This window comes from Notothenia rossii (genome assembly GCF_949606895.1).
Source record: "Notothenia rossii genome assembly, chromosome: 5".
Taxonomy (NCBI): Eukaryota; Metazoa; Chordata; class Actinopteri; order Perciformes; family Nototheniidae; genus Notothenia; species Notothenia rossii.
In genome coordinates this window covers 17,949,591-17,974,456 of record NC_136903.1, presented here as the reverse complement: position 1 = coordinate 17,974,456, position 24,866 = coordinate 17,949,591, and the positions used below count along the sequence as shown (strand labels likewise).

The following is a 24,866-nucleotide window of genomic DNA, read 5'->3' as shown; positions in this document are numbered from 1 at the left end:
ATTAGTATGGTTCCCTTGCGAGAAGTCCATCTGATGATAGACAACCATGCAAATGGACACATGCCATCGCAGCACATCAGACCACAGCGCCACACTGTAATGCAATGCAAATGTATAAACCTCTAGGACCATGCATGCATTAGTCTTATTTGTGCGTGTGTGTTTACAGTACAGTATGTGTCTGTGTTAGAAAAGCGGAAGTTAAAACAGATATTTTCTCCAAGTGTTTACAGCAAACTATCCCACAAAACAAAAGTAATGAAATAAAGAAACTTGAGATTCAGATTTGTAACATATCACTCAGCAGGAGCAAAGTGACACAGTGTTCACCCATAGACAGCGCTGGATACTGATGCTGCCATGTCAAGACATTGACTTGTTAAATTGACATACTGTCATAAGGAATGTTGGTGATGGAGGGCTTTTGCTCAGAGGCAAAGTTTGTTAAACCAATGGCGTTAATATGAAGTGAGTAGCTAGCTATTAGTTTGTCAATTGCGTGACATACTGAAGATTGGCCGATTAGAAGTTATTGCTCAGGTTGAGAAGGTTAACTCAAGAGAGAAGTTTCTCAATTTGCTGCTATGGGAAATACTGGAGCCTCATTAGTTTGAAACTCTACTTGCACACTAGATTGTGATTATCCTGTCTCGCTTTTACATCCGAGCCACAGTGCTAAGCATTCAAGCTTTCAAGCCTTTAACGACAGTTCAAGTTCTTTTTTTTTCAACCCATTTTCCAAGTTGCATCTGTTCCTAATCTGGGGAACCAAAAATGACTTCTACCTTTGCTCTTTTCTGCGAAATGGAAGAAGAAATGAACCCAATAAATTGTTTCTAAATCAATACAAACCAATATAAATAATATTATAAGAAATAGATGTGTGAGAAAATATGTCATTTCTGGCTGAAACCATTTTTGGATTAGAAACAAGATATGAAACTGGCAAAAAAAAAAAAAACTTGCGATCTCCGGGATATTTTTCATCCAAATATTTTTGAAGAGTCTTTAACCTCTAATTGTTGAAATACCTTCTGAACTTAAGTGTTGTTAAATCTGCAGGTTTTTCACAGATTGCAGTGTAATTATTTTTGGGAAGCTTGGATGCTTAGCTCTGTTACTCAGATGTAACGGTAATACAGGGTCTGTGGGGTCTTAAAAAGTATTAAAAGTTGATAAATCAATTTAGGGAAAGTTAAAGCTATTAAAAAGTATTAAACGGCATTTTCCAAGGTATTACATTTTGTAGCTAGTATATAAATGGTCCAAAGAGGTTGTATTCTAGTGTGCCTGAATGTAATCATTGCGTAGATGTGTAGTGTGATTCTGTGTAGTTATTTATGGCATCCCGTTGGATTTGACGTCATCTGAACAGGACATCGCTCGCTCACTGCTTTATAGCGCGCGAAGCTCCGTTTACGCCGGTTGTTAAACAACATCGTTATGGGGAAATGCAAGCTTGCGTCCAAATGGTTGGAAGATAAGGAGGAAGGACAATCAATACTGTATATAGTAAATGTGAGGTAAAGTGTGTCGCCAAGGTAACCGGTTAAAACTCGAAATGGCGATGAGGTCTTCAAATGTATGAAAAGGGTCTTTAAAAAAGTGTTAAAAGGTATTACATTTGACTTCAGGATTCCTGCATATACCCCGCTATAGCAACTACCGCAATACTGTAATAAGAATTCTTAGTTGTCAAACACATACATTTTTAATGAGACATAAATCATCACCCTATCCTTGCATTAAGGAAGTTCTCATCATTTTCTTTGTTCTTCAAAGTTTTACTCAAATATGCAGCAAGGGATTTACCTTGAGCAGGAGAGTAGCTTTTCGACATGAAATGGATATAACTGTTAGGAGAGGGTCATCTCTTTATCCTTGAGAAACTGAGAATCCATTCATTGGCTGGGCTCGAGAACCTGACTGACGCAAATGGATCATTGGGAATAGAAGTGTCCCAGCAGTAATTATGTTACAACGCCGCTGCCGCACACTACCACTGAGGTGGGATGGGATGGGCGCGGGTGCTTCTTTTAGTCTTGTTTCCCTTACATCTTTCCACATAGTTAACACAGTCATACTCTCCTCTCTCTGTCTGACTCTCCCTCACTTCCTCTCTTGTTTTCTTTCTGTCTCTTTTTCATACACACACAAGCTATCAAACCAAACAGAAACAAGAGAAGTGCAGTGGAAAGTTTCTGACTAACGTTTATCCAGCAAAATATCTCCGCCCTCTGTCTAGTGGCTGTTAAAGTGATGGAAAAGTTAGGAGCTGATCATGTCACCTATTTGTCACTTTTTGTCATGGATTCCCGCTTCCTGTGCCCCGAAGCTAAAGCAAAAAAATCTGTTTCATTTTTTTCCCTAGTATCCAGGGCTCTGTGGCACTAAGTCAGTTAAAAAAGAGACATGAAATTAATGTAATGTCAATGGCGTTTTCTCATGAAACCCCAAGGCACTTAGTCAAAGTCACCTTGCATAGTCCTCCTGACAGTACTGTGAGAGCGAGATGGAGGATGTCTGTCTGGTAATGCTGTCAGCCCATGATGTCCTTTGGTTATTGGTTGTTATATTCACTCATTGTCATTCAGACTTTTTAGATTGGATACATGGTCTCAGGTATTTATCTGAAGAGCAACATAACTCCATTCAATTGTCTGTGTAACATGGCCCACAGTAAAACATTTTCCCAGTGAGAGCCGGTCCATCCTGAGGGGTTTTCTTTCCTTTTGATGTCATTTTGGAGGTGATAAGTAGCTTTCTGTCTCCTGGTCCCCTTCTTACAGCACCATCCCCCAGCCCCAGCAAGGTGCTAGCAGCATGGAGGATTGTTTGAACTTGCATCGATCCAATGTGGGATTACAGCTGGGTCATTGGAGAGTTGGGCTGAGCCACCAGTCATCAGGGCAGATTAACCACTCGCTGTCTGCTTGGCTGCAGTTTGGGTGCAGGCTCTCAGTGCTGTCTTTGTCACTGTCCCCACTGTGCAGGTCACTGTCTCCTTTTGAACAATGCATTTTTTTGTATACCTCAATTGAGTTAGGCTCAGACTGATTTAATATTCAGAGGAAACATATTACTTAATGAAATGAGGGCAAAGATGCTTGACGACCTTCTTACATGGCTTTAAACAGTAAGCAGTTTATGAAACATTTGCCAGTATTAATTTTACAATCTTACCATTTTGGCCTGCAGGTTTTTCTTTTGTGCGCGCCACGTATACGTGTTAGATTTTCATTCAACACCTTCAGGGTATTCCTATCATAACCATTTTAACAATGTCTTGAAATGGTATTTAAATTGTTCTCCGGTCTGAAACATGTCACCCCAAGCAATGCTTTACAGAGAAAGGGGTAGAGCTGTAGAAAGTCCATATTTTGCAGACTGCCCCACCTCTATATACATTTCTCAAAGCCTCCTTTTTCACTTTCCTGTTCGCATGCCCTTGCAATAGCGCTTATTAATTATATCTCATTAGTTGCCTTGGAAACTGAGGTGAGGGAATGTATAACATGAGTTCAAAGAACGAGAGAAAGAAAGCAAAGAATCATTAGAAAATGCCAGAAAAAAGAAAGAAGAAGAAAGAAGGGGGAGGGTTGAAACGAGGGTGTTGAGAAAGTGGTTGTTGAAGGATCGGCCGAGTGTCAGATTAGCATCAGGAGACATTAACACTAGTGATGCTGCTGGGGCCACAATCCTGCCTTTCACTGCTGGAGAGGGAGATAAGCGTGCTCTCACAAAAGGGAAACGGGAGAGAAAGGGAGAGGGCTGGCTTGCCTCCACTCCCCTCAGGCCAACAGCCCTATTTACAGGTACAGCACCTCCTGATGAAAGCAAGAACAAAGAGGTGGATGTTCATTTCCTACTGCGCTGGTGTCAAGGCTCCATTGAAACAAATCGGTAAAACTCTGGATTTAGGCTGCTCCGCTTTATGTCTCCAGTCCGCCAGAAGCTAATCACAACTGAGCCAGTGTGTTGACACTTTGAGTTCGATACACTTAAGAACGTTGTCATGGATTATTACACAGAATCCCTGTATCAATGCACATCAGATTACTGCGTGAAGCTGTTTCATTCTATCTGAGATGTAGTCAAAATCATGTTGTTTTATGCATATGTACTAGTATTGTGAGGGCCGTGATTCATTCTTATGTAACCGTTGGAGTGTTTGAATAACAAGGAAAGGTCTCTGCCTACTAATTGTAAAGCGAGTGGCTGAGAGCGCGCACGTCGTCCAGTCTGTGTAATGATCCTTCCAGTAAACATAATAAGCACACAGAGTGAAGCCACAGGAGATGAGCCTCTGTTGTTGTTTAGTCTCAGACTCACAGTCAGAACAGTAATAAGGGAAGGATCAGAGGGGAAGGGTGTCCCCAAGGTGGTCCCTCCCTTTCTTCCTCCTCTCCATCTACGACCGGCTCCCTCTGACTCCCCCGCAGACGGCATGTAGAGGGGTCCTGAATAACAGGAAGTGGAGCAGCAGGAAGTTGAGACTTGTCTGCCACGGCCTGTGGTAGGATACTGAGGCTAACGCTGCTTTACACAGGAAACACAACTGTCACGGCTGAGCTCGAGACTTTGGCCTCTGTCCATCACCTTCAAAGAAGAAGTGGAGGCATGATTGCAGCATATATATATATATATATATATATATATATGGTACTTCTTCAACACAAGTCTGAATGAACTCATGAATAACCTTTAATGGTGGTAGGTGATTCAGTTTGATTAACCTATATTACAAACATGCAGAAGAACACTGGCCTCTTTTTTCTTCATTAGACAAACTCTCTAACATACATCTTCTACGTAGTCTTATCTCTTATATAGGACAACAGTTGAGGGAGTAATGCCTCAACTTTGTGGAGTGAACTCAGCCTTACAAGTAGCAAGGGAGGAGGACGTGCTGGATCCAGTAATTACTCTGGGAATTGAGCATGTTTTATTGATTGTGAAAGGGCCAGGCCTGTCACCAAGCCTCCCAGTGTCTCCGTGGTCTGTCTTTAGGGAAGAGGGGACAGACTGGACCACCTGGCACTTGACCGGTCTTACACCTCGTCATGGAATATCAAATCAACTCTGGTAAGAAACGGTCATAAAGCTTGGTTTCTTTTATACATACAGCGTGCATGTGTATTTAACAGAAGCTACAGTAAGGCATGTACTCATTCTGTTAGACATGTCATATTGACTTTGTGTCAAGCTGTGGTCGTTCCTATGGCGACAAATACTCTGCACATTGATTTATGTGATACAAATGGTTAGTAAGCAACTTTGAGAAGTGCTGGACTGGTTTATATCAAAGTGGTCCAGGTGTATAATATCAAGGTCTTTTAGAAGAGATACAAAGAGATGCTTTATGTGTGTGTGTACACACTAGTGTTTGAACAGATTTCACCTTCACACCAATCCAAATCCGATACATGTGTTGGTTAGAAGTTTTATGACATTTTTACATTAAATATTCCCTTACTGTACATGGTTCTCCATCCATTTTACCAGATCAAAATCAACTTGCAGCTCAACCATCAGTTATTTTTAACGTCAGCCTCTGAAGGGGTTTGGCTAAAAAGTTGTAACATCTGTTATGTTTCTTGCGCTTTGTTAAAGATGTAATAGAAGTTTTGCTAAACCTACTGTAAGCATGTTAGATTACTGCTGTAAATGATTACTGTCATAACTGTGTACACTGGTAATGACTGAAGCTATTTTTCATCATTATGAGCCAAATGTTATGATTTATTGCGTTGGGACTTTTGTAGTAGAGTTCCTGTTTACATCGAGTACACAAGACACAGCCATGTGGCTGTACTTCCAGGCTCAGTTGTCCCCTTTCATATTCTCTTGCCTTTGCACTAGCAAACAGCCTTGGCTTTATGTTCGTTTATTGTTTATATATATTGTTATTATTATAATAATTTTTCAGAATTTGTTGAGCAACCATTGTGACGATATTTACAATTTGGCCATGTATTGAATTGATGACACTCATTTTTGGAGATCTTAAACTGTAGTGACTGTATGCATCATCTATGTTGCCAGGACGAAGATGTGTTTGAAGCACTAACATTTTCAGATGTGTCGTTTTTTCGCAACCAAGCATGCTTGTGAACACATTTGGACCCCGAGGTACTTGTTTGAGTCCACCCCCTTCCTCTCCTTGGAAGAGGGCCTTCTGTCCTCTCATAGTCCGCACAGGCTCATAGGTTTTGCTGATATTGAGCTTCAGGTGATTTTTGTTGCACCATGTGAGGAAGCTCTCTATCAGTCCTCTGTACTCCTCTGTAAAAATAGTCTTTAAGTGTAGACAGCATGTTCCTCTGTGGAATTATACATATCAAAAAGTGATAACTCTCCTTTTGCCAAAAATACACTTAACACATTTTATTAAATTCCTTAAAAGTCTACACTGTATACATTTGAAAAGTCTGGACAGTCAAACTAAACTGAAACTTGACGTGTTGGCAGTGGCATACTAGTCAAGGCGGTAATTGTAGCTATGTTTATCTCTTCGTCTCTGTTTCTTACACATGCACAAAGAGCACATGACTCTGTCCCCTCCTAACACTCGAGAAGTCAGAGTGTCATGCACAAACATGTACTCGGCTACAGTGCAGGCTTTGTTCTGCTTTGTTATCTGACCAGACCATCTTCTGACATGTCTATCTGGGAAGAAGAAGAAGAAGAAGAAGAAGAAGAAGAAGAAGATTTCCCACTTAGTTCTGAAGATTGAAATGTCTTTATTTGAAGTAACTTGAAGTATGTTGTGAAATGATCAACCACAGCATTAGATGGAGTGATCATTGATATCCCAAATTTTTTTTTTTTTTAGCAAGTAGTTCTGGCTATCTAAACACTTTTGATGAATGTGGACACGAAGTTGGCAGCGCGGCACACCTGCAGTCTGAAGTCCCTCTCAGCTTGTCATTTCATATCTGTGTAAGAGACATGTCATGACACAGTGTATTACGTCTCGAGACTTGAACTATCCTGCTGTGACAGCTTCTCTGCATACAGAGAGGGAAGAATGTGCTTATATGTGCGTATGTGTGTGATTTTTTCTGATCTATAGTTTCACACTTTGGTTACATAGATACACACATTCACAAACAGAACTTACTGTGATTAATTCAGACCAGCCTCAACAGATGATTACAGATAAGGCCACCTCAGATAAGCTTCTCTAAATCTTCACCAAGATCGTAAGAAGACACACAGATAAGCTGTCGAATACTGTAAAGTAGGGCTGTTCAGGTAGGGCTGGGCGATATATCGAGTTTACACGATACATCGTGGATTGCACTCCATGCGATGTCGTAAATGACCACATCGTGAACATCGAGTATTATGTTGTCAAATCAATTTCCCGCCGCGGCCAAAATGAGCTTTCCTTTCTCCCTCATAGACACAGTCACACACGCAGGCACACACGCAGGCCCCGTCTAACTTGCACACAAACATTACACACATGCACAGTGACAGAGAGCAGGGCTCGACATTATAAATGGCCCGCTGGCTCGGAAGCACTATTTAGACACCCCGGGCCAGCATAACGTACTTTCCACTTGCCCGCTCGGGCCACTAAAAATATTGCTTAAAAAAAAAAAAAATTGTCCAGTGGTATAGGTACTTTGACAAGCAATTTTGTTAAATTGTTTCGTTTATTAAGGCTACAACATAGCGTTTCGTGAGGCGGTTGTCGTTGTTGGTTGAAAGGCAAACGGGAGCCTGCTAGCGTTGGCTCCGCAGCAGCTGTTTGCTGCAGAGCCAGCGCGAGCAGGCTCCCGTTTGCCCGTGAGCGCCGGGCAAAAAACTATCTTCAAATAAAATAAAGTCACCGGAGGAGTTAAAGGAGAGTGACAGGGAGCATGAGAAGAAGAGGGAGAGAAAGTTTCAGCCAGCTTGATCGATGGAGTTGGCTTCTAGTGGTGCAGCGACGCGTCCTAAAACCCTTTTATAATCTATCGATTAGATTTATGATTCGAAAATTATAAAAGTAGGGTAGACATGTGGAGATTATCCGGCTGAAAAAAACGTGCATTTATCAAACAGGTTTGTTTTCCACAGACCTTATTTCCAGCTATTTTCCAAAACCCTGTGGAGAAATCCCATTGCTTTTTTGACGAGGGAACCAGCAGCTTCTTTCCTGGTTTAGGACGCGTCACTGCACCTCTCAATATGATGCCAATATAAACAAGGTCTTCTGTCGGCTCTGTACATCAATGCCGACCTATGCTGACAAGTAAGTGAAGAGTAGAAAATATAAAAGGTATTGGCTATAGGGAAATGTCCCAGCAGTTTAGGAGAATGAAGGTTATAATCTAATCTAATACATAGCCATTACATGTCTAATTCCTGATAATGACAGGAAGACAGAAAGCGCATTATACTACTAATAATAATAATAATAATACTACTCATAATAATAGCAGACATTTTTGAACAATGACCACAATATCATTATTTTCATAAACCAAATATGAACAATTGAGGAAAATGAGGAAGAACTGATGATTCAAATGTTGTAGTACAAGTAGTAATGTAGTTAGTGCATAAATTACTATTGCAAACAAATGTGTTAATTTTCTTCATTATTAGTCGATATTTTTTAATGCAGACATATGTTGCAGGGACTACTAGAATCATCATACTGGCGTGACTATAAACATCAGGTTTTTTTTTTTTTTTAGAGGACATTTCAGAATATCGCGATATATGTCGTAAATCGCGATATAGTCAGTAAATATCGCGATATCATTTAGAGACCATATCGCCCAGCCCTATGTTCAGGGTAATCAACTGTTAAAAACATACTGTTCAAATTTTTTTTTTTCGATAAATGGACGTTTTCAAAGTAAATGGATAATCGTTTTTAATAATCGTGATATCAATTATTGACCCAAATAATCGAGATTATGATTTTTGCCATAATCGAGCAGCCCTACTGTAAAGTAGAGCATTGAAATTCAAATGCGACCAACTTTCTCCAACTATCAATAAAAGCAGAGTGTATAAACTGCCTTAACATCTACTGATCGCATACAAACACAAACATAAAGTAAGAATAATATTATCTCCCTAACTCTACTCAGATAAAATACACCACAATTGTCGGTCGAGTTTATAAATTGCTGGTAATTTGTTTTACTTAATTGTAAAGTCAAAACGTGGTTATTACACCGTGTCGTGTAATCTGATGTAATGCATCTCCATTATCCAAAATGAAAGAAAGAAAAAATCAGAGATTGCTGGAAAGTTTGAGATTGCGGTCATTATATGACTTATTTAAATACACAGTCAATTCACCAGAATACATCCATGAACACCCCTGATCTCCCTCTTCCTCGAACCTCATAATCATAATCAGTGTGTGTGTGTGTGTGTGTGTGTGTGTGTGTGTGTGTGTGTGTGTGTGTGTGTGTGTGTGTGTGTGTGTGTGTGTGTGTGTGTGTGTGTGTGTGTGTGTGTGTGTGTGTGTGTGTGTGTGTGTGTGTGTGTGTGTGTGTGTGTGTGTGTGTGTGTGTGTGTGTGTGTGTGTGTGTGTGTGTGTGTGTGTGTGAGTGAAATAGTTAATGAACAAGAACATAGTCACTCTCCTTGGCCTGTTGTGATGTGGTTTGGGGAAATTCTTTGTGCGGGTTAAGGCGGTTTCTTTCCTGGCTCAGACAGCCGTGCGTGGGTAGTTAGCGAGGTGATCTCAGTCAGGTTTGCCTACAGCGGAGCCCCGATTCAGACAGCCAGACACCATAATGCCAGTCCATCTGTAACCCATAATGACTGTGTGCCACTGGAACTGGTCATTTTCGTTTTCACTGCCAATTCGGCCCCTGGCGTCCTCGTCGCACAACTGCTGACTGCATGTTATGGCCTGAGTTGTTAACCTTTTCACATTTGTATTCATAGGGGAAATGTAGTTGTTTAGACATTTTCTATTTGCTGGGTGTAAGTGATGGATGCTCCTCCAGGGAGTGGGCTATATCTCTTCTCTCAGAGACAGGACAGAGTTTACATTTTCTCTGGGGAACAGTGCGATCTGAATCACTGGCCAGGTTACACGTTCATGTGGGAATATATAAGCCCCTCCCCCTATGACTTCTCCTACATCTCAGGAGATTTCAACCTCTGCCACCCCAGACTAGGTGCTCTCTCAATCATCTTTAGACTAAAGCTGGCATCAGGATGGGTCAGCTCAGACAGAGCAAGGGAATGTTGTTCTGGAAAATATAGACAAACTAGTTCTCCTACGGTGAACATATATTTGTAAAACTCTATCAAAACATGTCTCTACAGTAAAATTGAAGTAGCCTGCAGCGGTTAAGCTTACCTTAGCAGACAGACTGAAAACAAAGGGTATACACGTTTAGATGCCAACTCTGTAGAAGCACTTTGTAACTGATTGAATGAAAGCGTCAAATAAATGAAATGTTATGCAAAAAAAGATATATACCGTTTATGAAATTCAGTAATGTAGATATAATTGGTTAAGTGGATAAAAGCAAATAATATATCAGCTAGATTCTATATCGGGTAAATACAGAAATGACATAGCCTTTAGAATGACCAAATGACTCATCATTAATGGTTCCAACCAGTGTTGAAGGTATTTTAATGTGTGTCACCTGCTCCAATGCCATTACTGTGAGTCTACTGTGAATGTGTAAAAAACACATAACAGTTCAGTGCGCCTAGCCAGTGAGTGTTGTGTAGCCGCTGCCCTGTAAGTGTGAGGTTGTCTTTCATTGACTTCAGCTGTGGTTCAAGAGCAGCAACAGAAGAGATAAGAGTACACCATGTGGGTCTCATACTTTCTGAATGTGCTTGAGAACAGAAAGCAGAGCCCTCCGAAGCTTTGAAGTGCTTAAGGAGACATTACTGAGTGTCAAGTTAACTGTGTACCCCCCCCCCCCTCTCTCTTTCTGTCTTCTCGCAGATTGTGGTGCAGCCTGTTGAGGGCTTTGCGAAGGCAGAAGAAAGAGCGTTGTGTATACAAGAAGAGAGACCGTTGCACAATGTGCTAAAAGAGAAACAGAAGAAATCGTGTTGTTTTTCTGATATTGTTGAGGTGTCAGAGAGACCGGAAAGGACGCAGCCATGGGGCGGAAGAAGATACAGATTGCCAGGATCATGGATGAGAGGAACAGGCAGGTAAGTGTCAGAATCTATCTATCTATCCATACATCTATACATCCATACATCTATACATCCTTACATCCATACATTTATATATCTAGAACAAGTGCAGATCTCAAGTTTGATCACAATACAAAATTATAACGATTCTTTGGACAACAATAGGCTAGTGAGAAAGGTCCTAAAGATGATGACATGTATCAATGTTTTCTTTTAAGGGTTAAAATACAGTATTATAATATTTTCCCTTATGTCTTAGCTTTTATTTTATTTTAAATATACTACTGTAACCTTCCTTTGTGTCTCCGAAGTTAGAATACAGTCTTCTCACTACCTGCTTGAAGGTTACAGTCTTCTTTTATTTTCCTTCCCACCTCGGACCAGAGTTCACCAGCTGTCATGGTGCTCATGGATCTAAACAGACAAACCTCCCTCCCTAATGTCCCGGCCAGCTGAAGAGGGACCATGACATTTCTTTGTCAGTGCGGTCGTATTTACAGACATGATTCCCATGCCACCCTGCAATTTCAGCCAGAGAAGTTGATGAGGCAGCAGGAGCGCTGGGCTGCAGCGGGGGCCTCATGGCGTGGGAGTGAGCTGAGGCTAGCGAGGAACACAGCGGGCCGCCTGTGGCCTCCCCACACTGTAGGGCTTGTCCCTTGGCCTGGCAGTATGGCTGGCCCCTTCGCTGTAGCCCTATGTGTTTGCAGCTGTTTGGTAGTAATTAGGAGCAGCCACTGCACCACAGCACCCTCTCATTTGCAGGGTGGGTCAGCAGGACACACAGCACCCTTCTCTGATTCGGCTACACTGGTCCCAGCAAGCCGCAGAAAGGGAGAGAGCTGGAATTCTGTCTGCTCACGTTAAATATAAACTCCTAAACACTGTAGAAAACAACCAAGGTCTGTTTGGAACAAGAATAACAGGCTTGGATATGTATAGCAGGAAGGCTGTGTCCATTGCTTTTTTTCTCTTTGATTTAAGAGCTAAGTTGAGGTAGCTTGAGCACAGTTTTTGATGAATTACACCAATTAATGAAGATGAATAAGTTTCCCATAGCCAAGTAGAACACATGTTGTGTTACCCTCAAAATATAATTTGCGTTTCTTCACAGGTGGAGCAACTTTTTGCTGTGCTCACAGAAATCTCACAGAGCTACATTGGTGATTCATTTCCTGGGGGTATTAAAATGATACGAGTACTAGCCAATCGGTTCTCTGACTGTGTGTCTGACTGTTACTGTGAGGCTAGCAGTTCAGCCAAGTGCAAAACAAAAATCCACACTGTGGGCCAATTATAAGTATAACACCTGGCTCTGGTTAGATCCAAGCAGGAATCACCCCGGACTCATTGCTGGTATCTACACTGTATGCAATGACCTGTGACATCAGTGAGAAAAAGAAAGAGAAGAAAATGACATGAAAACAGGTTGTCAAATGTTCGCTAGGGCAGCAGGGTAACCCTTCAGAAGATGCTTTTTTATATTGCATGTGTGGAGGAAGTGAGGGAAGACATTTAGCTGCATTGTTTCACAGAAGCTGCAGAGAGAGCAGTTGCTTATGATTAATGTGTCTCCCAAAGTCGAGTGTTTGCATCACATTTTAAATGTCTCACTGTATATTTTGTGAGAAAGTTTATCAGCAGAATGCAGGCATTTCAGCTTTTAGTTGATTTTTAGCTGGCTCGGCAGAGAAATCTACTGTGATAATAGGCCACTGTGCTAAAATAAAGCTTGGGTAAAAAGTGATGTATACGTGTGTATCTCTCTATTTCTTCCCCTTGTGGGCCATGAAACGCACAATGCCATCTCCCCAGGGCGTGCTCTTAACCGAGGGGGAAAATCCATTAGCATACGGTCCCATTGGTCGGGAGACAATTTGAATCTTTTTCTACGCCTCTCTGCTGCTAGCTATCCATACTCAGGCGTTCAAATTAAAGAAGTCCTTAAGTGGGCTAATTAGATATTATTGCTATACAAAATGTTTTGAGGGGACGTGGCTCCCTTTCAATATCATACAAGTGCTTTAGGAGGGCTGTTAACCTTTCAGGATTTATGACACATAATGTGGCTAAGGCTGGGAAGGTTTGTTATTGCACAGTATATCAAGAATTGTGGCAGGGGCAGGCTGTGAATTTAGCTGATATTTTGCTTCAAGTCATTACCTCCTAGAGTGTATAATGACAGCACAGTTTTATAACTCTGAGAAATTAAGTGTAATATGAAAAATTGACAGGTAATATAAGGTAGTTAAATATTGTACAGTTATGCATACCTCAAGTAAAAGTGGGACCTTTTGTGCAGCTCTATCCTCTCACACAACTGTGTGTCTCTACTGTGTGTCTCTACTGTGTGTCTCTACTGTGTGTCTCTACTGTGTGTCTCTACTGTGTGGCCTTGCAGAGGCGTACAGGATGAGACGCGAAGGCAGCAGAGGTCCTGTCATGCATACTGTAGGATGTTAAGAGCCAGTTCCTGAGCCATTCACTGCATAAGTGATGGTCCTACATTGCACAGAAGCACAGTCATCAGCCAAACTGACACGCTGATTGCAAATGAATGCTAGATAACAACCATACGACAGCACCGCCCTGGTTCATTCTCCTCATTTATAGTATTCACAGCAAGTATTACAGATTGAGTCACAGACTCACATGCATTTTTTAAACACTATTATCACGTTTTAATCATGTTTCTTTTTGTATCATACCCACACATACAATGCTTTACAGTAAAGTAATCTGTGACATCTGGCTCTTAAATCGCTTGTGTTCTTTCTAGGCAGGTTTGAAACTTATGAACCACAGGAAATAACAACAGCAGGGCCGGTGGCACTCAATGTGTATTTTCAGGGTCTTTCACCTACTGAGCAGCTGTCATGGTGTGCATGAACTGCAGGAGGGGTGATGGTGGATAAGCGAGGGTACACATTAGTGTTGTAGGTTAGTGTAAGGAGCTTAGTGTATCCCAGTGAGCAGTGTCTTGTGACATCCTATGAATGCCATTAAGCAGGCTCACTGGGGGTAATTGCCCAAGTCATTAAAAGTTTGATGATGGTTGCTGATGGGTGGAGGGTTGCCTGCCCTTGCTGTGGCTCATTTTGGAATCTTGCTCTGGCACTTCAGATGCCTGTAGGCACAGGGTAGCTCTCTCTCTCTTACACTATCTCTCCAGGGAACAACACAGCGCAGAACTTTTTCAGCCTTAGCCAATTCCTGAAGTTCTGAGCGGCCATCATCCTTTTTTTGACAGGTGAAGAAGTTGTTGATAGACCATGGACAGAACAGAGGGACACTGTTACATTTGACAGGTTATGCATATATTATAATTGCTCAAGATGATATGTAGTTTCCATAAAAACTGCGCTGAAGAGGCAAAACATGAAGTCTGGTGATGTTGATTTTTTGTCCCGTTGGGGTACACCTTGTAATGCATCCCTGAAAAGTGTTTATTTACTCTGTAAACACAACAAAGCACACTGCCTTCTTTGGCAATTACAGTTCCAATACATGTAACAGTACATTTGCCTTTAAACAGGGTCAATCTGGTTATTGATTAGAGCAATTTCTAGGAAACCTACTCACGTTTAGTATGCTATAGCATATCACGTCTCCAATGAAGAGGATCAGTCACTGCTACTGTAGGTTTCAAGGTCAATCCCACCCAGTAAACGAAGCTTTGCGCCCTCAGTTGCCCACATGGTGATCCCGGGGCTGTCCTCTACCAGTTAGAGTTGATGCAGGCCGACAGTCGTGGTGGCCCTGGCTTGTCTCCCTGGCCGGCACACTCCGGCACCACGTAGCCAGGGCAGCAGCCACAGGGCCTGGGTCACTCTGCCAGCTGGTGCCAGACCTCTCTGACTCTCAAGCCCACTGTCATGTCTGCCACGGGGGCCATCAGAGGTGACATGAGGTTTTAATAAGGCCTCTAGCTCGTCACCCCTCTGAAGGTGTTAGTGACTCAGGCGGCTCCTGCCATGCCCCAGTCACAGCTGCACTCCGAGCCCCAGATGTCTTGTTTGTCATCTTGGCACCTCTGCCTGAGGACAGACATTGATAGACCTTTTGATTGACATATCAACTCTGCGTGGATGTCTGTCGGGCTTTTGTTGTAGCATATGTTCTTATATACTATATTTATGTGCAGAGTATGTCTCAGGATAGAGAAAAAAATACGGAAAAAAACTAAATTAGATGCATTCGAGTTGTACATATTGATAGAATAAAGAAAAAATATTCACTTGTGAGTATTTGTTTTGAAGCCCAGTTTCTCCAAACTGTCTCTTATAGCAGCTTCAGCACTCTTTTACAGAACCATCTTAAACAATGCACCTTAAAATGATTTTGTAGACACCAGTTAGCTTGCACATAAAACTTGTACCCGAAGTATAAAAAGTATCTATATAATTACCAAGCTCAATTAAAACTAAGTAAAAGCTGGTGAAGCACTTGGGAAGAAGTTTGAAAATGCCAGAAAAGGGAGAGCAGAATTACCACCTCATCCTGACATAGTGAAAGCTTATTAAAAGGTCAGGGTTTTCAGCTGAATGCTAGTAGTTGCTGTTCGGTCTGGTGTTGTATGAGCTGTTGTAATGACCTTATCACAAGCAGAGAAAGTTGGAATAACTCCAGTTTATTGAAAGTTGGCCCTGACATTTGATTTCTCAGAACATGCTTAAGATGTATATTTACTAAAAAAGCATTACAGCACTGAGGCTCATCCTGTCACTGTGAATTACATGAATTAGTCAGGGAGCCAGACAACATGTGCACCACATCTTACTATATGAGCGACCCAAATGTATGAAACCACATTGACAGTCTTTGTGGGTGTCTTTTACTTTGTGAACCATAGGAAAGCTCCACCAGTAAACCTCCCACTTGACCTCAAGGATGTCTGTGGTTTATACTGTCTCACCAGTCACCCCAGAAAAGATGTGGGTGTACGGAGGTTATATTTGTTATATTTGCAAGGAACTGTTCTGTGTCATGACTTAAGATACGTATCAAAAGGAGCAAAATATGGGCCAAACTTCCATCCTTCCCTATTAAAGGGAACTGTATAAGTACAAAAGAGTAATGTGATTGTGACCTTTAATGGCAGTGTGAGCAGCAGCTGGCTTTTGTAGAGGTACTGTGTTTGGGGCCGGGGCACGGACCAAGTCTCAGTGCTGCAGCTGAGGTTGAAATGAAGCGATGCCTGGGTCAGCAGCCCTGCACTCAGCACTCTGCCATGCATCCAGGTGGAACAAAGTCCTCGCTCAGCGTCTCATCCGTGGCTTCCTGCTGAAAGGTGACATCTCCATGGCTTAACAGCCACATTCATCTGCTAAAGAGCATACAATTTGTTAATCATTTTCCCACATGAGAGTCTCTGCTTTCCTGTACAAGTGCAGACAGGCAAATGAGCGGGAACGAAGCCCTAGTTTCTGATCCGAGGACACAAGTATCAGCTGGTTAGGAAAGCAAGTGCTGTAAGAGGGTAAAAAAAAGTATCTACCTTCATGATGGGATCCTCTTGAGAGAAGCATCCGAAAACCAAAACCAATAAATGTTTTTTTTCTGTTCCGCCATACTCACTCAAAGTCTTTATATGTCTGCCATTTGCGAGTAAACATGTTATTTGGTTCAGCTTGGGTACAAACCTTGTAATTTCAAGAAGATTCATTTAGGAATTTGGTTTGTGCAAATTGGTGTATTCAATGAAAAATATCACAAGGACAGGACCCCCAATTCTAGAGAGAGTATAATATTCCTGTGTAATTACTTGTAGTGTGCAAGATTTGAAATTCATTTATCACAGTTTGATTGACCCCACAGCCTGACCTTTACGTAGACACTATGAAACACATAGGATTATACAGCGTCATACCAGTTAAAATGAGGTTTTAGCCGTAAGCTGTGTCCAATTAAAGTTGAACAAAGCCACCTCATCTGCTCAACTCCTCTCTTAGTAGGTCAGCAAAACTGATGGAGAATACAGACACATGCTCTTCTCTCTCTGTGGCTCCGAGCGCAGCTTTCCCTAGCACACTCACAAGCCACGTTGTATAATGTGACAAGACCCATGTGGTAAAGTCAATAAATCTGTTGCCCAGATTTCAAATATACACACTTTAAAAGCATTTTCTGCAGAAAACAATTAGAAAACCGAAGGAGAGAACAGCTGCATCCTTGAGAACGATGTTTTTTAACTTGAGAAATGACTGTAGCGTACTGCAAAGAGGTGGTGTAACATAATGACATGTGTGTGTAGGTCTGAAGCGACCACAGAGACAGAGCTGCAGAGATAAAGGACATAAAGTCACTTTGCAGAGAGAGTTGCGTTACCATTTGGAGTGATGTATGACCCCAAGTCCCATCCGAGGGCTCATGTTACAAGGCTTATGCTGCACTACCGAGATAGCTTTCCCTATATGGAGTCAGGGGCTACAGTAATGTATGGACCCCGGTTGTTGCCAAAGCTCTGACTCAGCTCGCTGACTCGTGCCTCTAACCCTGACCTCTGTCCTGATAACTAGACATTTCAGCCGTGTACTATGTCATTGTATTCAATTCTAAAGGAGGAATGGTCTTGTTAACCGTCACCTTGGTAACAGTAACATTTTTGTAATATAATGAGAATGTTAATACTTTTATTTTCCTGACTTAGCCTACAGTATATTGATCTTTTCAAATTGGACAGAGCTCTTTTCTCAGAAATGTTCTACATATTTGAAAAGTATATATTTGATATGTAACACAGTATTACAGCAAGTTTCAACAACAATATGCAATGCTGGAAGTGCATTTACTGCATTACTGTAAGTATTTTTAAGTACCTGTAGTTGTAGTACTTTCATTTTGTGTTACTTTTTAGTTAGTGGCTTACTCTCACTTAGTGGTATTGCTATTTGTAGTTAAGTAAAACATGTGCATACTGTACAACCCTAACAATCTGGCCACTGTAAAGTGTTTAATAAACATGGAATTTGAAAACACACCACTTGTTACAGTAAGAATCCCAAATCAACATTTACACTTGTGCAAATTGCATGTAGATGTACACATTTTGGTTTCGCTCACTTGACTTTAATCTCCTTTTTAATTTAGAAAGGTTTTCCTTTGTAATTCATGGGTTTGTTTTTCTGTGTGCTCCTCAGGTTACCTTCACAAAGAGGAAGTTTGGCCTGATGAAAAAGGCCTATGAGCTCAGCGTACTCTGTGACTGTGAGATAGCCCTCATCATTTTCAACAGCTCTAACAAACTGTTCCAGTATGCCAGCACAGACATGGACAAAGTGTTGCTGAAATACACAGAGTACAACGAGCCCCACGAGAGCAGAACCAACTCTGACATTGTCGAGGTGAGTGAACGCCGCCTTCTCACTTTGTGTGGAAAAACCTACTTCAAATCTTGCTTTTTTTTATTTTCTATTCTTTGTGGTTGTTCTACAGTACATATCTTATGTTCAGTTTTAGGTTTAATTTATTATTTGTGTTCTTCATGCAGACTATTAAGTATATCTTCTGTGAGAAAGGCTTAAACACTCTTTACCCAAAGGTTATGTTTTACACAAACAAGAGGAACAAGTAACAGTTTCCTTCTGGTCACCATTCAGATAGGGCACAGGAGGTCTGCTCTCCCTGATAAGTTCAGCGTCTCTGGTGCCCATCAACTGACGTGGAGAACCTATCTCGGCACATGCATGCACACATTAGCTACTGACCACCATTTCTATTCCTGTTTCCCATAGATATTGTACCTGTAGGTCTCAGTTCTCTGCCTCTTCCTCATCACAGACCATTAACGTATATTGCTGCAGTGAAAATACAGTGTTTAGTACATTCCACGCTGCTCCATAAAACTCAACAAGCACTGGGGTTTCCTGGCAGCTCCTGCATGCCCGGCGACAATCGGAAGAGTAAACCTCTTGTTATGCCAGTCTGCAAAACTGTCAGCCAAAAGTGAAGAAGCCAAAGTAAATGAGAATGATTAGAGATACATCCTCTTCCAAACATCTTTCATCGGCACATGTGTGGTTTCTCAGCGTATTCATGTTCTGCTTTAAGAGGCTGATATCTTCATTCTGACTCCATGAAAGCATATACAATGTATGTTAATGCCTATTGATAAAATCCCAATACTGCTAATATATAGTTGCCCATTCATTTTTTGAAAGCGCTTTAAAAAAAAAAATACACTTAGATTCGTTTTTCTGTACAAAGGATGCTTTTAATTAGACAATGCGCCCTGCCTCCTCTCGAACCTCTGTTGTTTTTACTGCCACCTGCCCACTAAAACATACAGCATATTATTACTGATGCCCAATTAGGAGACATTAATGGTTTAAGATGGGTGAGATTGAAACATTTCAAGAATCCTAGCTTTAGAAAAGACTTTCACTAGGAGGAATTAGAGAAATGACATGCTGCATAAAGGAGTCAGCTGTGGCCCATTATCTTTAATTCATGCCGCTGCTGCCGCTGCTTGTGAATTACCTGCTTGGCAGAGCTGCAGAAGAGTGCTCTTGCATCCAGCAGACTCATGCAGTCACTCCTCCATCAGGGGCCCTCACAGCAGAGCAGAGGCTCACCTGCATAAAAAATACATGGATACATTCCTTACTTACGTAACTGTCACCACACATCTGTTTTTGCTGTGACTCTGGAAGCTGTCTTATTTTAAACGGTTAAAAGCAACAACATCTCATAACCCTGATGGGGTTATTCACTGTAAGTTGGGTTATTCTCTTTACAGTATGTCACATATCTGTATTCTACTGGTGTATGTTTATGTTGGCAGCGTGGTCCAATTGCAATGTACATTGTACATAGTATAGCACCAGTTCTGATTTCCCACTTAGCTGGGTACCTTTTAAGGAAGCTGCCCCTCTTCACAAAAGACGAGAACAAACCCCTTTTGTCCCTGTTCACTCGGCCAGCATCTTTGCAGATATGTGCAGATCTCCCTCTGCCTGTTGGCTACGCGGTCAAGGTTCAGAAGTGAGGAAGCAGAGCAGAAGTAACCAACCCAGTCCACTTCACAGCATCACCACACAACCCCGCTATTCACTTGGCCAGGGAGCCAGTGTCGGAGGTGGTTGATGATCTGTGAAGGCTGTGATTTCATCATATTTTAAGAATATCCTATCTGGGTGCAAAGTGTTTTTCAGCATTTGCTCTTGTCCACAGCTGCACAGATTGTTGTACACCACATGGACGAGCCGATGCCTCTGTATTGATGGCAAGAGTCCACCCCTCCCTGATTATCTAGTGAAATGGGCTTCACATGAGGGCACTTACGCGGGACACTTATCTCAATTTCTTAATTGTGTTAAACCAATCTTTGCCATGCAAACAATCATGTGCTCATTTGTTCCCGGTTTGGGAGGTCAGAAAAAGCCTTTCCAACTTTTCATTGGGAAGCTTGTTCCGTGTGAGAAACTAAATCAAAGGTCACATTCCTGCTCAGTAGTACCATCTGTAGATAAAGGCTGAGCTGTGCAGTGTGGGAGAACAGTCGCCATGTTTTCCACAGATGGATGCATGCCTGGACCACAGTTTGATAACGCAGTGGAGGGCTATGGACTTTGTCTCAAACTTGGCTCGCGGACTGTTTGCGTTTGCATGTGTTGATGGTCTTAACCTTACCAGCACTGCAGGCAACATGTGAGCTGTTGTGATGTGAACCTGTGTGTCATTTTTTAGACAGTTATGAATGGTATGGTAAAGTGGAATGTCAATGTTTGAGCTTTTGTTAGAGGCTCTTATTTAGGTAGGAAAAATTCCTATTGGAACACATCACAGTGCTCACTCCTGGTTGCTTTGTGCTTAAAAAAACACTCCGATTTAAAAATGTGTCTTTGGAGCGTCTCATTTGCCGTATCTTTCTCCTCGTAATTCAGAACAGTAAAACACTCAAGATCATACTCATCAAGACATGAAGTAATTTCTCCCTGGAAACAAACACGCTTTTCAATAAGGTTGTATTATTGTAACCGAGCAGGGTTATCATGACTCAAGGTTTAATGGTGTTGTTCCTATTGTGTTTCTTATTGAATTCAGTTTATGCCACAAATCAAAATGCTGCCGTTAGTCATTAGATTAATCTAATAATATTTACTCTTCCTCCCCTCTCCGCTAGTGAAGCTAATGAAATTTTGCCCATGGTCCGCTATTACCTCACACTGTTCACCGTGCACAGAGCGATCCTGTGTCTGCAGCAGAAACCTTGAAATCAGAAAGTAACTTCACAGGCATCATTCAGCATTTATCTGTCCTCTCTTCGAGCAATTGATCATAATCAAGGTGTATAGTGTAGATTAGGATTAATCAGGTTTGGATGCATTAAGTCAACACTTAACTTTAATCCTATAAATTCAGGGCTGTGAATAGGCTGAAATGAAATGTTGGTCAAATACCGATGCCTTGTTATTGTAAATAACTGGACTGCACCATATGCAAAACAGTAAACAACCTAAGATCATTCATAGGGAAATTCTGCTTATCTTCCTCATAACAAAGCGTGGGGGCCATTGTTAATGTGACTGGGGAAAAACAGACAATTCCCTCTCTATTTATGAAGAAATAGATCTCTACCGTGAGGGGAAATGAGCATAACATTATCAAGTAATTTCCATGAGGCTTCATCTCCTGATCCCTCTCTGTTGTTATAAATGGAGCTGTTTTAATCGTTCAATGGGACATGTTAATTTTGACCATTACTGAATGTCAAGCCCTGTGTTTTCATATTAAGCTATTTTTTTTATCAATTTCACGACTGCCCTTTGCAGATTTTAAATTGACTAAAGCTTCACCTCAAATAAGGGGTGAATTTGCCATCATTCTTCATATTTTATTATGTATTCATTAGTGTACCGATGGAGAAACTCATGCCGTTGTGCTTCAACAGTGCATTTTCGATGATTTACAGCTACAAAATGAATACATTTTATTTCTCGTTATGGAACGAACCCCTTGCAGTGCTCTGGGCTGAATGGGCACCAGGAGTTTCAACAGGGGATGTTTATGTTGTCAATCAAAGGCTGAGCAGTGATTAAGACTCATTTCTATCTTAATGAATGCAAATTGGCACATCTGCTATGGTGGGCTAGCTGTCCAGACTCTTCAATTAGCATGATTGATCAATTATCCTCCTGCTGGTGGCTCACTGCAAATGGAGGCTGGGAAGAGAGATGAAAGAGCATGAGAAGAAAAATGAACAGAAAACTGTCCAAAACTGAATAAATCAGATGCTTTATTTGATTAAGAGAATAATGGAATTTCATTTGAACCATGAAGGCGCTATACTTTAACACACATTTCTTTAAAAAAATAGATAGCTATTAAATATATATATTTAAAAAGCTATAATTATATAGCTGTTTTTTTTTACGTAATAAGAAAAATAGGTACTTCAGAGTTTGTACATAATAAGACAACTCAAAAGTTGATATTTCTTATATTAAAACTTGCATACACTACTGCAACTAACTATGTTTTTGATCAAATCTGGCTCTGAATCTGTAAACAGCACTTTTTCACGCTTCTTTTTTTGTGTTGGCATTCCCATTGTGATACATCAACATGAAACAAATACATAATTTGCATTTTAAATAATAACATTTGTGATCAAATATTCCTGCGAGAAATGAGCTCCAGCCATACAAATATTAAGTAGATCAGTACTCTTTCAACTCCAAAGTCTGTCGAGGATAGTGTGGTGCGTGTCTTGTTTGTGTTTTTTTTTTAACAGTAAGCGTAGATCATTGAATATCAAAGCACACTGGTGAGACTGCTCTGAGTAGCAGAGTGTGTATTTATAATTGTGGCTCAGAAACAGGACGGTCAAATGAGGCTCCGGCTGGCACACAGGGAAACTGTCACTGCCACCTTGTTCTCTAATGCAAATACTCAGTATTACAGCACAGCAGTATAGCTATGGAGGCGATGAAACACATTTAGCATGACATTTGCCAACACATTGTCACATTGATTATATATGAATTTAAGTATAACAACAAAGATACAGTATCTACCAAAATGGATTTGGGTAATTCAATTAAGTAGTAAAGAAATTGTATTATTATTTACCCGTCAAGCTGTTTGTTATTCTTGGCAGTTTTGAAATCATTGTGCTGTAGTGTAACACAGCTGTGCACCAGATATTTGTTTTCTCTATCTTTGCAGACCAACTATCTGTGAATCTTTTTTCAAAAACATGAATCAGTATTACATCATTCTACATGAGGTACATCTAGCTATCATTGGGAAAACAAATGACCTACTAGCACTTTACAGCACATAAACAGATATGTCATTTATCCCACTCACATACAACGTAGTAATTCTTTAAAACGTTGAATACATTGTTGTTGATGATTAAATATAATCTTAGTTGCGTGGGACAGTTATAATGTGATTTAATGCTGGTAAAATCATCATTGGGCATAGTTCCAAACATTGAATTAGGTTGAGCATTTTGCAGCAGTTTTAGAATTTGTGCTCTTTTTGTGAACTTTTCTTTTTTTTGTCCTTGAATTTTAAGCTTGTTTAAAAAAATGTACGATTTACAGTACAAGATTCAGTGTTTGGGCTGATCACTCCAGTAGATGTCTCGAGTGGATGTTTATAATATTGTTTGGATAACTACAGGAATTACACCCATGTTATTGTTATTGGGTTTGAGCCGAACTGTAGTTTTGATAATTATATGGAGACCAGTGAATGTTGAGAGTCTTAATGCTGTTTCTTAATACTGCAGCAGTTTGGTGCCTCTGATGCTATTGTCTGATGTCTTTTTTTTATTTATTCTGTGGAAACTGACGAGCTGTTGACAGAAAACTAAATGACATCACTTCCTTTGCGACAGAAAGACTAAATTAAATACCTATTGTTGAGGCCACCTTACTCTGTGTTGATGTTAACAGTCAAAGTCTATACAAGGCAGCTATGTGTATTTGCCCATATGTCAAAAGGAAAACAGTGTTATGAGTCTTCTCTTCCTACTGACTCATGGCTATACATCTGATGTCTCCTATTATCTTAATGTGGAGTCAACACAGAATAATGCAAATGGTCAAATCTATAATACTCTCTTTCAGCTTCTGGTTAGAGTTTCAGGTATTCAGAGAAACCTGTTTGTGCTTCATTTTCTCTTTTTCTCTCCATAGTGCAGTGAACCGCTATTTCTAGAAACATTGAATAGAAAACAAATTAAACATTTTTATGTGATATGGATCAAACTCATTATTGTAAATGGAAATATCCATGATTTCGTATTGTCTGACCGGGTAAATTGCTCATTTTTTGCATATAATTATCAACATCATTATCTATAATTTGACGGGCTATTTACAGTGGCGCAGAAAGGGAGACCAGCTGTTTAGACGAGACAACAAAATCTGAAGTTAGAGCTCCATTTTAATATTTCAATAAAACATCCGATATAATATCTTTGAATAGATGGTCTCTTCTTCTGGTCCGTATCACATTAAAGGTGTAATTAAGTAAGTTTAAACTAAATTAATATTGGTTCAGTGACATTAATGTCAACTCTTTATCACCACCTCCACCTCCTATCCATTATCTATCTGCTTCAGTTTCTCTCTTCACCATGCCATCATCATATATTACTATATTCTCCTTTTTGATATTTCAACGTAGAGCCCACAGCAGCAGTGATGAGAAATCCTTTTTAAGCTAAATCAAATGTCATTGCTGTTGACATAGACTTATTGGGTTGATGTGGATTT

At 40.7% G+C, this 24,866-nt stretch overlaps 1 protein-coding gene across 8 annotated transcripts in view; it reads left to right on the top strand.

Annotated features, from left to right (window-relative positions):
• Positions 1 to 24,866, top strand: part of mef2aa (myocyte enhancer factor 2aa) — a 60,327-nt gene that overhangs the window by 10,889 nt on the left and 24,572 nt on the right. For all 8 annotated transcript variants that reach the window (XM_079685507.1, XM_079685510.1, XM_079685508.1 and 5 more), the window contains 2 exons: positions 10,934 to 11,148; positions 18,273 to 18,476. In XM_079685507.1, coding sequence (XP_079541633.1) covers positions 11,095 to 11,148; positions 18,273 to 18,476 — 258 coding nt within the window. In that variant the 5' untranslated portion in view covers positions 10,934 to 11,094. The remainder of the gene's footprint in view (positions 1 to 10,933; positions 11,149 to 18,272; positions 18,477 to 24,866) is intronic.